Raw genomic sequence first — 18,103 nt, 5'->3', positions numbered from 1 at the left:
GTTGACAGAATAGATTTGAGGTAGAACTCTCTGAAGCAAGTCGAACACAAATCCAATTTTCTATTCTGGACATTACAATGGTAAATTTAAAAAACTGGTGTTGGCATAATTGAGTAATGGCAAAACTTTGTATCTCATTTTCCTATATAGATTTTAGAACAATGTGATGCTGAAGCAATTTTTAAAATGGTGTACTATATGTACATTAGATTACCTAGTGTAAGTATTGCTTTCCTTATTCTTTAGAGTTCATCTTCCAAATGTAGTGAGGATTTGCCAATATCCAAAGAGGAGAGCTCACCTAAAGGATGCTGTCCCTTTAAAGAAAATTATGTCCTTTATCCCTAGGCAGTCACTTTTGTCAGGTGATCTCCCATCAACCAACTAAGGCCCTATTCTGAATTGCATCCTTAGTTCTTGGACTGGAAAGAACACACTTTCATTTAGACAGCGCTTTTCACATCCTCAGGATGTCCTTTGAAGTGTAGTCACTGCTGTTATGTAGGCAAATGCATCAGCCAATTTGCAAAGTAGGGCCCACCAATACCAAGAGATGAATGACCAATTAATCTGCTTGTGATGTAAGATGATGGATAAATATTTGGCAGAATCTTTATTCCCTCAACCATGACCACTAAAGCGGCAGATAAAATCATTAGAGACAGTGAAAACAATGCAACACAATTTCAAACTAGCAGCACCAGACTTGGGAGAGAACTGTGGAGCACATTTACAACAATTTTCAACGTGGAGACCGAATTTCAATCAATGACGAGTCAGACAATACTTGCCACAAATATTCGAACATTCTTTCACAGAGATTTAAGATTATACCAAAGTAGTACAGAAACTAGCACAGAGACTCTGAAGACCTAAAAGTTAAGGTTAGTTGGGAGCACTTTATTTTCAAAGTGCTTGTTATTGTCAGTTATCAAAACAAGATGATAACGCTTGATGCAAATTGCTCCAGGTAGCTGCCTTCCAGTGCTGGGAAAAATCTTCTGCATGTTGGCACACAAAGTGACCTTGACACCAGTAGATAATCTCAATGTTCTCTGGTGGTTCCTGATCTACTAGGGAATAACACAAGCAGTTATATTATACAATCCAATTCTCTAATCTCAGTATACTGATGAATTTACCGTTGTTCCTTTGAAGGAACAACTGCACGAACAGGCAAATACTCGAGTTCCAAGGAAGAGGCAAGTTCTATGTACAAGGTGACACTTCCCTTCAGTGGAAGAAATGCGAGGTGACAAATAAAATTTCAGTTCTAGTTTTCTGAGACAAGTGAGACTCACTTAAATTTTCAGCAAAACTGAAGATGTGTTCTTACAATTCTACTGTGCCAAACAAGATCCAGCAGGTCTACCAAAGTGCACATCACTATCCCCCCTGCCCACCCCCGCATCCCCAACTGAAATCAGGACCAACAAAACCAACTGTAAGTAAAATTTGGGGCCATGGGTTCAAATGATTCGGACATCATTTTTTCTCCGAACCAAATTCCAATCCCAAGTAGGAATTAACTGAACAAATAAGCTTGACGTCCCAAGTTCCTTTCATAAACCTGGGTGATCGGGAATTAAATTTTCTACCATTGACAAGGAAAACGTGCTTATATTTGCCGAAAAGAATCTTAATAAGTTTGGTGAAAATTCCCAGACATCAATCAACTGTAATGCCGCACTGCAGACATCATTTAGCTGGAAAAGTTCCATTCCAGTGGATTATTGTTTTGCTTTAGGCATCACTGGATGAACTTTCCCCATTTGGCACCCTATGTCTTCAAAACTGTCACTTTATTTGCCAAAAATGTTTCAATTTCAAAAGTCATCCTATCAAAGGGAGGATGCCAGCACATCACTATTTGTGAGAGTAAATAAAGTCGATGTTGAAAGCATCCACTGTGATGTTCTCTACCACAGCAAAAGTGCTGAGCAAATTATCTCGTGAAATTTTCACTGCTCCGACATCAAATTGTCATATATTGCTGATGTTATTTGTCTATATGTACACCAAAAGGACACAATATACAGGAAACTTTGTGATATCCGGCACCGACGGGACCGAGCTGTTGCCGTCCCATCAAAACTGCCGGACAAACCAGCGCTAATGTTAAAACATACGGAGCTTTTGAGCTCCGTATCTAGCAACAAACCCTGTTGCTTAGCAACAGCTTCTAAACAGTCGGCCGTAGCTTGCAAGCATCTCTGTAGCTAAGCAACAGCTTTAGCTAGACCTTGCAGAGCCTGACTGGTGAAAAAAAAGCAACGAAAAGAAAAAAAACTTACTGAACCGACTCCTGAATTTTGCCAGTGGCTCGAGCATTCCGGACAGTTAACCTCCGGATAAACCAAAGTTTCCTGTACTACCAATCTTTAAAATAAAATGAACTATTTTCACAAAAGGAATTGCTGAAAATTATAGGGATGTAGTGTGGGCAGATAATCTTTCAACTACTGTCATTTGCTTTCAGAAACAACTACATTTTATAAATATTCTAATATTCAACTTGGCTTCAGAATTACCTCCTTTATTTAATGAAGATTTCAGATGATGAAAATCAATGTGTTTATATGCATTAGCATTATTATCTTCCTGGTAGAACAAATGTTCCATTTACCTCCAGGGGTGTTTTGCTTATTCAACACTGTAACCAAAATGTTTTACAAACTCCTCACGTCTTTACGCAAAGGCCTCAACAGAAGACTTGAAATCCTGAAATATGCGGTGGTGCTTTTAAAAAATGTATAAATACTGCTACTCGTCAAAAGCTAAATGCAATAATTTGAACATTTTAAGATATTGGATACATAATGTCAGATGACTGTTCCTTGACGTTATTACCATACCCATTTTTGTTTTAATAACCATGGTTAGATAAACTGATGGGCACGATTGGTCAAAGGACTGCAGAAGGGGAGAAATGAGAGATATCTGCCATTATGGTTCTGACCAGTAATGTTAAATCTTAAAGAACTATAGAAGCAATCGAAGAGAGAAAAAAACAGGTTGAAGATCACAACTGCAACCTAAAAACCACCTTAAGGATAACAAAATAAGCCTGTAAACCTCCAAATTAATCTGAAATTACCATATTTAAAAGCATAAAAAGTCTAATGAAAATGATAACCAAGAAAACACTGGAACATTTATAGACAGTAAAGAATGTAAACCACTAAAGAAAAACTGTTCACTAATGCATCATATGAAAAATTCAACCTATTATTATTATTAAACTGCGCTTGTTAATATATATTTCTGATGAAAAGCAGCATAACTGATGGCTATTCAGGTCTGCTAATGCAATACTTACTTGTATTCATCGTAGACTTCTTGTTTGGGCAGTGAAGTATCTGGGTGGTCCTCCAAATGATTTCGGATCCAGTTAAAAGCATGCATCTGCTGGGTACGACTGGACGATAAAGAACTTGGATTGCTGCAAACAATGAAGAAATATCCGTTCAGTGAAAAAAAAAAAATCATGCAAACCGTGCTGCAGCTGTTCCTCAACTTTAATAGATATTTACCAAGAAATTATGAAGCCTGGTAATATTAAATTACCACCTGGCAGCACGGTGGCATAGTGGTTAGCACTGTTGCCTCACAGCGCCAGGGACCCGGGTTCAAATCCGGCCTTGGGTGACTGTCTGTGTGGAGTTTGCACATTCTCCCCGTGTTTGCGTGGGTTTCCTCCGGGTGCTCCGGTTTCCTCCCACAGTCCAAAGATGTGCGGGTTAGGTTGATTGGCCATGATAAAAAAAAATTGACCCTTAGTGTTAGGGGGGGATTAAATACGTGGGGTTACGGGGTTACGGCTTGGGTGGGATGGCTGTCGGTGTAGGGACCGGGTGCTAGGGTTTGGATGATCAGCCATGATCTCGTTGAATGGCGGAGCAGGCTCGAAGGGCCGAATGGCCTACTCCTGCTCCTATCTTCTATGTTTCTATGTAAATGCATCCTTATTTGCTCCCCATGACAAATTAATGAAGTTACTGGTGAATTAATTGGGCACTTTATCATAAAATTTCAATCACTTTCTACTTTGAAAAGTTTCTGAAAATTGTGTTAATACTCTTTTTACAAAATTTCAATTTTTCCTTTCTCCAGTTGTTAACAAATCAGGAAATATTGGTCAAACACAAATCTTTTTTATGGTCATCTATCTTAATACTTAACATAAAAGCTCACTTGTAATTTACTACATTACTCAATGTTTACTGCATCAATAAGAACATGTTTAGAATCTACTTTGAGGCCAGTTATGAAGTTAAAGTTATTGAAAGCTCAAAAGAAACAGATCTTCAAGAACACTACTGCACTTTAAATAATTTAACTTTCCTAAAGGTGACTTTAACCCTCTATTGTTTAATGGCAGAACCTCAATTGGAAATGTTTATACTGTGATGTACAAACCTGAAGGAAAATGTCTAAGTTCAAAATAAGTTAGAACACGGCCCTAAATATGCAAACTAGCTGCTAAACACAGCAAATATTATCTCTGAATTCAACATTTCTTCAGAAGCCACAATGGAATTTGTACCCTTGAGTCAGTCAATTGACAAATTGCACTTGGATCATTGCACAAAATATAAGTTAATAAAAAGTTGGTCATTGGTCACTGTTGCATATTGATCATGTTAGAACTGCATCAATATTGTATCTGGATACTGAAATTAGTTTTTGGAAATATTTGGAATGAAATACACATGGATTATGATAAACTACCATACAGTAAAATGTTGGACTCCCCGGTCAGCCCTACTGGTTGCAGCTTGTTGTAATAGTGTAAAGGTGTGGTGCCATTTTATCACAAAACATCCACTGAATTAGTCAACTGCACTGTACAGGAAACTTTGTGATATCCGGCACCGACAGGACCGGCGTGTTGCCGATCTATCAAAACTGCCGGACATACAAAGTTAATGTTGAAGCATACGGAGGTTTTCATCTCCGTATCTGACAACAAACACTGTTGCTTAGTAACAGCTTCTAAAGAGTCGGCTGCAGCTGCAAGCGTCTCTAGCTGAAGCTGTTGCTATAGCTACAGACCTTGCAGTGCCTGACTGGGAAAAAAAAAGAACGAGAACTAAAAAAACTTATAGAAAACGGCTCCTGATTTTTGCCGTTAGATCAAGTATTCCGGACATACAACCTCCGGATAAACCAAAGTTTCCTGTATTTCTATGTGCGTGCATGCATCACTGGACTCACTCGTGCGTGCTGAGATATATGGGCTCAGCAGAGATAATCAGCTGGATAGAAAGAGTTTCAAAAGAATTTTTCCCCAGCCAAACAAAATAATTCAGTTACTTTAAAAATAATTAGCGCATGTTTGAGACAAAATTGAAAATTTGCAATTGTAAATGGCCCCCCATCAGAGGTATGATGATTATTCTTCAAAACTAGTTCAACCATAACATACAAATGAATAAACAGTCATCCAAATGAGAATGTGGTTTAAATTATGTATAACGCATGAACTTCCAAGATAGGTAATCTAACATTCATCCCAATTTCTTCAGCTTCCACAAAATGAACCAGAATCATTCCAGAGCAAAAACAGAGGAAGGAAGCTCTCTGATTTAATGTTGGGAGAATGCAATATTGAGGCCAGCTTGAGCACTGCAGTGCTTAACCACTTGTTCATCTGAGCTGTCAAACATTTACAGTAATGCTTCAAAGCACATAAATTACACCACGTGTCTGCCATGTAGATAGCATCAAGAAAAACCTTTTGCACAATGACACCGGATGTAACCATAACACAAATAGAATGAACTGTGCTTTTCAGGTGGCTCATGACCAGCTCAAGAACAATACATCCTACCACCCAGTTAGTTAAATGCTATTTAGTCATGATTCTATGCAGGTTTTGTTGCCCTGAATAGATTGGCGCATGTGCTTAGCTCCATCTACAAAGGGCAATAAGGTCACAAATATTGATATTACATTTCTCTTTTAAATAAAGGATTGTGTGGCAACTAAAAGTTTGGCACAGTGAATTCCTAAAATACAAGAAAATTAATCACAATCGCAAGTTCCAGGTTTAGGCATGCAAAGCGCATGCGCTGAAACCCGGAACTTGCGATCTGTCAACAGATCGCCCACATGCCCAAGAAAAGTGCCTCTGCGGGTGGAGAGTTGTGCTATTTGCTCAACTTCCACCCGCTGAAAGGCCATAGATTTCTTACGCTTGGTAAAAGCAGGCGTAAGGCCTGCTTTTACCAGCATAAGAGTTTAAAAAAATAGAAAAATAAGATTTTATCACTCACTTATAAATTAAAAACCCAGTCCAATAAGGTACGGTTATATAAAGTCCCGTTAAAACACATTAAAAAAACATTTATTTTTGTTTAACATATTTAATTAAATGCCATTTTAATTAATTTTACATATGTAATGGTTTTTCTTTATTTATTTCAGTGTGTTGGTGCATTTGTGCAGTCATCCCCATTCACACTTGACAGTTCCATAAGTATGGGGATTCCCTTCTTCCATTGGTTCGCCATGGCCCACGTGATCCCGGGGCGCTTGCGAACCGCATGTGGGCCTCCGCGCATTTCGAAGAGGAGAGGCCCAGGAGCGGAAGCCTTGGTATCTATGGAGCCAGCAGGTAGGTTTGTAGAATTTTTTCTGATCGGAGGCATCCGCCTGCAAGAAGCCTCTGATCGGAAATTCAGGGCCATTGATACGTTTCTCTTTTAAATAGAGGATTGTGTGGCAACTAAAAGTTTGACACAGTGAATTCCTAAAATACAAGAAAATTAATCACAATCTTATCAGCAATACATGTGCTGTATTTAGATTGTTCAGCTTTAGAGGAAGAGGCATTTCTTTTATAGTACAGGAAGCTTCATACCCAAAATCAAAGCAGTTAGCCAAGGAGGGCAAAAAGGCCCCAGAAAGAAAGAACCATCAGCTACTGTCTCCACTTCCATGCCCCAGGACATTAAAGGAGGTAGCAGAGCAATTGTTGAGGTGATTAAAAGAGATGGGATATCATCTGAGTGGAGTGTCAGGGTTAAGGGGAGTTGGAGTGTGTGAGGGCTTGTGAGAGAGTTGGGGATAGGCATTTCCAGTGGTGGAAGATAATGATGGAGATAGCCACAGTACTTCAAAGTCATTCATTGTACATGGAGTACTTTGAGACAGTTCTGAGACATGTTAAGGTGCTACATAAATGCATTATTTTTCTTTTGTCAGAAGGCAATATAACCATGGACGACATCACAGTAATCACCCAACGTTCACATATGTGTACTTTCCAGTATTCAATATTGGCTGATTATTTTCTTGCCTTCCCAGCCCAGGGATAGTCAGGCTAATAGGCCCACTCCAACTATTACCCCAGCTCAGAACAGCTAACAGCACAGGGCAATAATTCAACATGCAACCCTTTGGTCTCTATGTCTTAGTACCACACCATGCTGAAGTCTTCTTTCAATAAGCTTTTGAAGAGTGCGCCCTGGTAGTCAACTTGTGCCAACACTTATTGGAAAAGCATTGGTGGGCCAATGAATGTAACTCTGAAGAACAATGAGGGGAGAAATGAACAACCTCAATGTTCGAAGTGAAAAGGTATTAGCTGATAGCCAACTGACTGCTATGGCAAACTCACAGTTGATAGAAAATGAGATAGTTGTCAGCAAGGCACTGGATAATGATCCTGCAACCAAATGCTTTATTAATAAGACAAGTTTGCTTATTTTTGTCTCTTTTCCACTTTGATTCTTGCTTGAGTTTGGTGCTGGTGGGAGTTCAGACCAACACTACCTACAATTTTAATTTAAACACAGAGGGATAGCATTGCAGGGAAGCCTCGTGATGTGTGTAGAGTGTGACACATGGGCCATCACAATTCCTCTGTGTAAGCAGAAATCGAGTCTCTAGGGCAGAGGACCATTCGGCCACACCTTACAACATCAGAGAGGTTGAGGGGTTTCTGGATTATACTCTCCAGAATGTGGTAATCCAAAACACCATGCTAGACAATTCAGGACACAGGGATAGTGCAGAATGAGAAAAGTGGTGACCATCAACCGGAGTAGCAAGGAAAGGCTATACTAAAAGGATGGCCTCCACCTGAACCAAAAGCCCTGCAGAGAGGGTAAATGGGAATTAAGCTAGTATGGTAAGGAGTGGGGATTGTTTAGCTTAACACGAATTAATGTGTGGGGAAAAAAACTACTGAATGTTTCCTGCTGCATTAAGAAAACTTTGATCAATGATATAAAAATAAATCTGGGCACACTTACAGCAAAACCTGCATCAGATATGGGAAGAACCTTGTTACCAATATTACCACTATATAATATCAGGGTTTTAGAGGGGAAATTGTCCCAGTGTTTCCTCTTTTTCTGCCTTCCTCCATTTTGGATGTCAACATATTAATCTACTGTGGGAGAGTGAACAAGTTAAATAAAAAAAGGAATGCATTTTCTTCCATTATTAGTGCCTCCGGAGCTGGTAGGTGGCTGGTTGCCACCTTACCAATACCAATCTCAAGTGGCTGCTAGGGCTGCAAATGACCATGAAGGCAGCCCATCTGATTTAATTTCCCTCCCTTCCCTGCAGCAGCAAGGTTGAGATTAGAAACTTAGTGGAATGAATCCTCCACTGCTCAATGACACCAAGGGTGCTTCAAACTATGGTGCCATTCTGAAACCCTTTTTTTGTCCTGCAAGTTGGTCGTCCATTTAAAACTTCAAAACTGAACGTTCAAAGGCTAAATTATGAAAATACTTAGCAGAATTAACGTGAAACACTTTTAAACTTCATTTCTCTTGTAATGAAGAATTGCTACAGCCCTCAAAAGGTTAAGTATATTCACTTATGGATCCTGTGAATGTACATGATAAATATAGGTAGCTAAAATTAACAGTCTGTGGTATTTTTCCAACATGCTCGGAACCTTTTAACATTCACTCGTCAAAGTAAATTAGAAAGACACTGCATTAATGATTTTTCATTAGATTATGGTTTCTACACTTTATATATAAAATTCATTTTATAACACTTAAAATAATGGATTTCTCCTCCTCAAAATGTTTAATTTATTTGATAGCACAAGCGTCAGAGAGCATTTGTTGCTGCTCATTTTGTACAACTAGTTACTATTTATAAACAGTCAGTTCCTTGAAAAGCTAAATAAAGAGCAACAGAATATGGATGTTGGATTTACCTTTTGTTTCCATTGCTAGGACCAGAAGGCAACTGAAGGTAGAGGTAGAGTTTTTCTAGATCTGTAAACTTCATCACTTCTTGCTGAAAGCAAAAATAAATTTTAATTAAAAGCACAAATATTTTTTGGGGAAGTAAATTAAAAGCACGAGACAAAAAATAAAAATAAAATCCGAATAAATTCCGCTGTTAAAATGAGACTTCCAAACCAAGTGTGGCACCAAATTGGAGACACGGGTCTCATCAGCTACATCTCGATAGGAAAGCAGCCAGCAAAGGCTGAGCACAACCGTTTGACTGTGCGCCATTTACAGGAAACCTCGATTAACCGGCCCCATAATAACCGGAAATGTCGGTTAACCGGCAAAATTCAGGAGTAGGTTCAGGTAACTTTTATTACTTGCCTTGCTCCATGTGTTGCTGTGCAAGGGTGTGGCTGCAGCTGTTGCTAAGCTACAGAGACGCTTGCAACTTGTGGCCATTGTTTTGAACCTGTTGCTAAGCAACAGGGTTTGTTGCTTCATACGGAGCTCTCAGCTCCGTATCTTTTACGATAGCGTTCGGTTATCCGGAATTTTTGATGAACCGGCACCACGTCGGTCCCATCCGTGCCGGATAAAAGAAAGTTTCCTGTACCACCTTTTCAGGTAGACAGAACATGGTTGGCATTCGAAAGGATCTCAGGTGCAAGATATCTTTAAGGGGTAATTCTTAGTCCCATTATACACATTCTTACTCAAGGCATGTACAGGGGTGCAGGTTTCAGTTCATAGGACATCTGCTTATGAAAACTGCCTTTCTACCATGAGCACGAGTTAAAATTGTTGGAAGAAATACAACCCTCATCACATTTTTATAGGGTACATAATATTGTTCACATCAAAATAGGCAGATTTTGAATGTACTTTTAATCTAAGTTTAAAAATCTCCATCCCATTACGCAACTGTTTCCACTTGGGACCTTGTTCAGTTGTGCATATACACACACAGAAAGAATAATGTTTTCCTCTGCAACATGTAATCAGTATCTTAAAGAGAGCAAGCAAATTATTCAAGGAGAAAAGGGAAAACATTCAAAATATCGAAGTCAGACAACTTAAAAGACAAAAATGCACTTGACACAAGAAGGGAGTACTGAGTGTGTTCAGTGCACTAAGTGTCATTATTGACACAAAAAAGCTTCGACATGGATTAGCAATACTGTTTAAAATCCTACTCAACTATGTTGCAATATACCAACCAAATTTCTGGGAAAAGCTATACAACCTCACTCCAACACATGCAGCTTTGTCAATGATGCTGCGAACAGCCAACCCAGAACGCACCTCAGGAAGAAAATAATGAAAACACCACGTTTTTGTAAATTTCTCTTAATTTCAGAATATTTGGCAGAGCATCTACTAGTTATACAATTATGGTGTTGCATATAGATCATGTCACACCTAATGTGAAAGCAGCATGGAACATCATGTTCCACTTTTGTGATTGGCTTGTGTCATTTCCTGTTTCCTTAAACGTGTTGATTTGCTCAAATACCGGCAGATATTTGCCAGCACTACGAAAAAGTGCACAAGGAACGCACGTAAAACTAATCAGTTTACTCAAAACTTTTTCACACCTACCAATCTGAAAGTACTACAACTAAATTCATTTCGGTCAGCTCAGCTGAATTACTTCACTCCCTTACAAAAGCAAAGTACTGCAGATGCTGGAAATCTGAAATAAAAACAGAAAATGCTGGAAATACTCAGCAGGTTCGGCAGCATCTGTGGAGAGAGAAAAACAGTTAACGTTTTAGGTCGATGAGCTTTCCTCAGAACTGGAAAAAGTCAGAGATAGAACAGATTTTAAGCAAGTTCAGAGGCAGGGAAAGGGGGGCAAGAACAAAAGGGCAGGTCTGGGATAGGATGGAAGGCAGGAATGATTAAATGACAAAAGGTATGAGAGTACAAAGCAAAAGGAGAGGGTAGTGGACCCTTCCCTTTTGTTCTTTCCTCTGTTCCATCTCTAACTTTTTCCAGTTCTGACGAAAGGTCATCAACCTGAAACGTTAACTCTGTTTCTCTCTCCACAGATGCTGCCTGACCTGCCGAGTATTTCCAGCATTTTCTGTTTTTAGTTCACTCCCTTGTTGTCGGTTCTGAGCTAGCCTGACCGCTTCTGTCATCTATATCCCTTTCTGTGACAAATCACTCTCGACATTGTCTATCCAGCGCTTCCTTGGTCTATCTAGCTTCTTGTTCCACGTACCTCTGTATGCAGGGCCATGAAAGGTATTCTAGATATTTCAAGAATGGAAACATGTCCAAACCGTTGCAGTTGTCTTTCTTGGATCTTCTGTATAAGCGTTGTTGCTTGTCCAAACCATGCTTTAAAAATCATAGAATCATACAGCACAGAAGGAGGCCATTTGGCCCATCGGACCTGTGCAGACTCCTTGAAAGAGCTATCCAATTAATCCATCGCCCCATCTCTTTTCCCATAGCCCAGCAAATTTTTCCTTTTCAAATATAAAGCCAATTCCCTTTTGAAAGTTACGACTGAATCTGCTTCCACCACCCTTTCAACCCAAGTCATCCCAAAACATGCTACCCATTTTTAACCCATCTATCTATGCATATGTTGAGTCATTTTTTTGAGATTTTGTTGCTCCAACATCTTTTATCAATGGGGCTGTCAAATGATGTGCAAAAATTAGAATACCTAATCACACATCAACTAAGATGGTTAACAATCCAAACCAATTGAAATGAGCGTAACAGTTACCACAAAATATTCAGTCGTATTTTTTCCAGTAGATGTTACCATATTATAATCTGCTGTATCTCTTTCTTTTCTTCATGCCCCCCAAGCAAAATATGCCCGTCCCAGGCACCACCTTTGCATATACTCTGTGCCCAGGCACAAGCCTTGGCCTTACGCAGGTCCACTTCTCAGAATGCATCATCATGCAATTATATGAAGTCAGCAGTGCATTCAGTCCGACTTAATTTTCCAACTTATCATTGCTGAATTAAATAATGAAGAAGTTCAGTTGAACAAACTCCCAACTCCAGCCCGGGAAGCACAGCACAGCATAGCACACCAGGGGGTGGGAGAGAGTTCACAAAGAACAATGCTGTTTAAGAACATAAGAATTAGGAGCAGGAGTAGGCCATACAGCCCCTCGAGCCTGCTCCACCATTCAGTAAGATCATGGCTGATCTTCGATCTCAACTCCAATTTCCTGCCCTATCCCCAAATCCCTTAATTCCTCTGGAGTCCAAAAATCTATAAATCTCAACCTTGAATATACTCAACGACTGAGCATCCACAGCACTTTGGGGCAGAAAATTCCAAAGATTCACAACCCTCAGTGAAGAAATTCCTCCTCATCTCAATCTTAAATGGTCAACCCTTATCCTGAAACTATGCCCCCTAGTTCTAGACTCCCCAGCCAGGGGAAACAATCACTCAGCATTTATCCTGTCAATCCCCCTCAGAACCTTGCATGTTTCAATGAGATCACCTCTCATTCTTCTAAACTCGAGAGTATAGGCCCAATCTACTCAATCTCTCCTCATAGGGCAACCCTCTCATCCCAGGAATCAATCGATTGAACCTTCATTGCACTGCCTCGAAGGCAAGTATATCCTTCCTTAAATAAGGAGACCAAAACTGTGCACAGTACTCCATGTGGTGTCTCTATACAATCGTAGCAAGGCTTCCTTACTCTTGTAATCCAACCTTCGAGCAATAAAGGCCAACATGCCATTTGCCTTCCAAATTGCTTGCTGTACCTGCACGCTAGCTTTCTGTTTCCTGTACAAGGACACCTAAATCTCTCTGAACATCAACATTTAATAGTTTAACATTTAAAAAATATTCCGTTTTTCTATTCTTCCTACCATAGTGAATAACCTCACATTTCCCCGTATTATACTTCATCTGCCGCCTTATTGCCCACTCACTTAACCTGTCTATATCTCTTTGCGTCCTCTTCACATCTTACTTTTCCAATAGCTTTGTATCGGCAGCAAACTTACATGAAGGGACCGAGTGCAATCTATCCAAATCATTAATATAGATTGTAAATAGCGGAGGCCCAAGCACTAATCCTTGCTGCACCCAACTAGTTACAGCTTGCCAATCTGAAAATGACCCATTTATCCCTACTCTCTGTTTTCTGTCAGTTAATCATTCCTTTATCCATGCTAATACATTACCCCCAAGCCCAGGTGCCCTTAATCTTACATAACAACCTTTTATGTGGCACCTTATCGAATGCCTTTTGGAAAAATTTGCAGGTTTGTGGAGGGAAAGAATCAGATGCTCTTAAGGGGAGAATGATGTCAGGGAGAGGGAGCGATTCTAGTTATGAAGTAGGAGGGAAAATTATCTCTGGCTTTGCCGAGGTCACAAAGAAAAGTTAATGGGCCCATATTGTAATACCGCATATCCTCCGATTCACTTTGAACAATGCTATGGGCAAACCACTAGTAATTTAATAAAAAGGGTAGACAGAAAAACACTTCTTAAAAACAAATTGCCAACCATGATAGATGATCAAGGAACACAAAATTATCCTTGATTGAAGGTGACAATATCGTTCAACTAGTCAAACCAAAGGCTTCACTGGCATCATTTCAAATGGCTTCTCTTTCAAGTTCCACACACCATTCTCCAGGCAAAAAGGGAACTCTGCAGCTATTACAGTTTCAAAATCTCTGCCGGGCCATTTTTGGAGGAATAACTAAACCAGAACCAGGTCTCCAGGACCAGGGGAAAAGCCAGAAAACCAGTGATCAACATCTCTTTCCAGACTGAACCAGTAACTCTCCTTTGAAAAATGATTCATGGTTCAGTGAGTTTAAACTCGAGTAGCTGACTCACACAGACCAGGAAAGTTCCAGCTTTGATCTTCACTCTGTGGTGGAATTAGTGCGTCTCTGCGGTAGGAGGTTGGAAGCGGGGGCCGGGGGGGAGAGAAAGAGAAGGGAAAAAGAAATGAGAATTTAAAAGTTGGTCAGGGTTCCTTCTCAGCAAGTTATGAACTGGAACACACTGCCCGAAAGGGTGGTGGAAGCAGATTCAATAGTAACTTTCAAAAGGGAATTGGATAAATACTTGAATGAGAAAAATTTGCAGGGCTATGGGGAAAGATAGGAGTGGGACTAATGGATAGCTCTTTCAAAGAGCCAGCAAAGGTGCAATGGGCCCAATGGCCTCCTTCTGTGCTGTATCATTCTATGATTAATTGCTATCCTGCAACTGTGTGAAGACAGGATCAAGTTTGGCTATGGTGCCCACTGCAGTCAAATAATTTGCCAACATTCACCATCAAGTCTCATATGAATAATGACCACGTGGAGGAGGTACCAGAAGATGATCAGCAGCCATGCAACTGTTCCCCCAATCATCAAGAGGGAGGGTGGGGGGGGAGAAAAACAGGAGTAAATTGGTAGAAAGGGATGTCGGGTAGGGTGGGGGGGGGGGGTAAGTGATTCAGCATGCTTCAAAACAAAAAGTCAAAAGTGAACAAAGTTAGCAGTTTAGTCGTGTTGAGCAGTGTTGCACACAAAAAGCATTAGCATGAACAGACCTAAAAGACATGAACACCCAAGATTTTTCAGAATAAGGTGCTTCCTAGTGAGAACTGAATGGTGGCCAAGTCTGAGGAAATTAGGTTTCTTTTTAGTACTTTTTTTTTTTGCAGGGAGGGGGGGGGGGGGGGGTGGTGACGGAAAAGGTGTATTTCTACTTTGTATATGGATATGTAGGGATGAGAGGTGAAGGTGTCTGGATTTTAGTCAGGTTGGACCTTAATCTAGGGAGACAATCCAGTGCAGCACTGAGACAGCGCTGTACAGTTGGAGATACCATCCTTTGGAAAAGGTAGCAAATCGAAGTCCTATCTACCTGTTCCAATGGTTTATACTGATTGTTAAAGATCCCATTGCACTACTGGAAGAGCAGGAAGATTTTCCAGTGTCCTGATCGGTATTCCTCTCTGAACTACCACCATTAAAAAACAGATTAGCTGGGCAATCATCTCAATCCTGATTATGGGATCTTATGTGGAAAACTGCTGTTGTGTTTTCCTGCAAATGAGTCACGACACTTGAAAATAATTAATTGCATTTGAAGTACTTTGAGATGGGTCTGAGGAGATGGAAAAAAACACTATATACTGTAAATGTCTTTTTTCACTTTTTCATCATCATAGAAATAGCCTCCATCAACACCATGCAAAGTACCTTCTCTCAGGTTATCATAGCAGCATTCTTTGGTTATAAGTGTGCAATGTTCAAACAGTCAGTACTTACAATTACTGTAAAATATTAATTCAAAATAACATGGTAAAAATTGAAAAAGGTTTCATTTGCATATAATGCACTCACCAAAATGCAGTCCACTTTTGATTGTACAGTTTTGCTGTGGAGAGAAAGAAAATTCATTAGTAACATCCTGTAATTACAGCTAACCTCGGCAAATGACCAAAATAAGTTGCAATGTTGAATTCGTGAACTTTATAGAAAAATACAAATTTATAGTGGTGCACTCATCCTTGTTGCTCGAAGAGCTGAAACATTTTGACTAATGTGGTGCCAGTATTGTACTATCAGTGCATGATACTGCTCTCCTGGGGCACGTTACCATAATGGTTTTATGATTAGTGTGCATTTGAAGATACTGCCCTGGAGACCGAGGCTTTATCAGTTTTGTTGTTAATTTTTAAATACAATGTACAATTTTGTTGAAGTTTTAGCAGGCTGTCAGCTCTACGCAAAATTCTAGCCAGATATCCAAAGACATCTTTTTGAAAGAAGTCAATGCCACTTTCATGATTTAATTAAGACCAACTTTAATTTTTATGCAAACTAACAGAAACTGAAGGTGGAAAACACACTTATTGACGTGGCCATACATAGTCTTTTCATTCCTGGAATAAATCCTGTATCCGGTGATATGACATCATGCAATATTATTCAAACAAAGATAACAGTCAACGTGTGAGAGAGAGAGAGAGAGAAATCAAATATTGTTCACAAAGGCAAGTACAGAGGCGGGAAGTTATTCAGCCCACAGCCAACACCATATCTCAAATCTTCCTTTCCTCTCAAGTTCTGGAACGAGTTATGGTTTTGCAAATATGCTTCCAACTCTCCTTATCCGAGTCCGTTCAACCCAGATTCCAATTTGTCCGCAGTACTGAGATTACATTGGTCAAAGTCATATTAATTGTTTTCTTACAAACAGCTCGCAGGTGCTGACAGAGTCGAAGTAGCAGTACACCATAGAAAGTATTATACAATATATTTTATGCCCTGTGGCATTGCTCACAGATGAAAAATAAAGGGTTTAGTACTCGAGACAGAAATTCCCTCTCTCAAATCTTTTTCGTGAACCACCTCCTCCCCTCCAAACACACACAAGGTCACAATGGCCCAGAAATTCGGGTCCCCACGGGTGAGTACGCACGGGGTACTCGCGCGTAGGCCCAACGAAAGTGCCGGTTCCGTGCATGCGCGGGAAACTGGCACTTCCGTTCCCCTGAAAGAAGGGGTTGACAGGTGGAACGCGTGCGCCGGAGAGGCAGCGCGTGCGCATCGAACTTACGTTTTTTTTCCAGGTTTCTCCGGGAGGGTAAGTCTCCAGCAGTTACACTTTTAAAAAGCAGGCGCAAGGCCTGCTTTTAACAAGGTAAGTGGTGAATTAATTAAAATTAAAACATTTTTTTCACAGGTTTATTATCTTTAAATACTTTAAAGGTAAGTTTATTTTTAACCCCGTTAGAAAATGTAATTAATTTTTTCAAAAATGTAAATGACTGTTTAAAATAGTTATTTCATGTAATTTAGTTATTTTAAAAATGTGATTTAAAAAAAAAAAATTATTTGAAGTTTTGTTGAAGTGATGTTTTGGGGCTTATAGTATTTATAGGTTTGACAGCTCTTCCTGTCAAACTTATGAATGAAGCATTCCCTGCTACCATTGGCTCTCCATGGCCCACGTGATCCCAGGGGATGCACCGAACTAACTTCGCCCCGGGATACGCAAGCACTGCGCACCGGCAGTTGGAGGAGGCCCAGGATCGGAATCCCACGCGGGCCCACAGCTCAATGGCCGGCACGCTAGGTAAGTGCAGGTCGGGGGCTTGCACCCGCGGGAAGCCGCCGACCCGAATTTCTGGGCCAATATATCGGACCAGTTTCCAATCTGTGCTTTGCCTGTTTGACACAATAGGAAGCTTTGGTTACAGGCAGTTCCGTGTTATTCTGAGCTTCTAAGTTGCTCTACATTGTAGTGCTCTTGGATGTGCAACTAACATATACTGCGAGGTCACATGTCCCAGCACTGGTTGGCTGCTTTGGACTATGGCCTAGCTTGCTCCCCGATCAGTGATCTGGATGAGCCAAGGCTTCCTCCAGCTCAATGCTGGTAAAACTGAGGCCATCCTCTGCAGCACCTCTCAGCAGCCCCCTCCTCGGGTTCATCAACGTCCCTGGCTGCCGTCTCTTCAGCCCACACAAAAACTAAGCACCGTCAGACAAACCGTTCCCAGGCCTTCAAAATTGTTCAGAGCCTAAACTGTCTGCAAGGTAGTTTATGAAAGCGACCTAAAGCTGTATCTCTCTACCCTGAATACACCTGATCTAGTAACAGGCACGGACATCACAATACTGCTCCCACTGGAACTACCTCAACTCCATTCATCAGCCTTCGCTCCATATCCCTCGCTATCCTTACCCATCAAAAATCTATCGATCTCAGTCTTGAAAATTTCAATTAATCCAGCATCCACAGTCTTTTGGTGGAAGAGAATTCCAGATTTCTACTACCCTTTGTGTGAAAAAGTGTTCCCTGATTTCACTCCTAGTGGCCTAGCTCTAATTTTAAGATTGAGCCCCCTTGTTCTGGATTTAGAAGATCAGAG

At 40.4% G+C, this 18,103-nt stretch overlaps 1 protein-coding gene across 1 annotated transcript in view; it reads right to left on the bottom strand.

Moving 5' to 3' along the window:
* LOC147100087 (DNA-binding protein RFX7-like) overlaps window positions 1-18,103 on the bottom strand; it is a 63,071-nt gene that overhangs the window by 21,864 nt on the left and 23,104 nt on the right. Inside the window, exons 2-4 of the mRNA XM_085968759.1 lie at window positions 15,567-15,600; window positions 9,188-9,270; window positions 3,320-3,442 (exon numbers count right to left, since the gene is read on the bottom strand). Of these exons, the coding sequence (XP_085824885.1) occupies window positions 3,320-3,442; window positions 9,188-9,270; window positions 15,567-15,600 (240 nt within the window). The remainder of the gene's footprint in view (window positions 1-3,319; window positions 3,443-9,187; window positions 9,271-15,566; window positions 15,601-18,103) is intronic.

This window comes from Somniosus microcephalus, chromosome 27 (assembly GCF_052327205.1).
Source record: "Somniosus microcephalus isolate GS21.2 chromosome 27, FLI_Smic_1.0, whole genome shotgun sequence".
Taxonomy (NCBI): domain Eukaryota; kingdom Metazoa; phylum Chordata; class Chondrichthyes; order Squaliformes; family Somniosidae; genus Somniosus; species Somniosus microcephalus.
The sequence above is the reverse complement of the archived record's forward strand: the minus strand, read 5'-3'. Positions and strand labels throughout refer to the sequence as shown.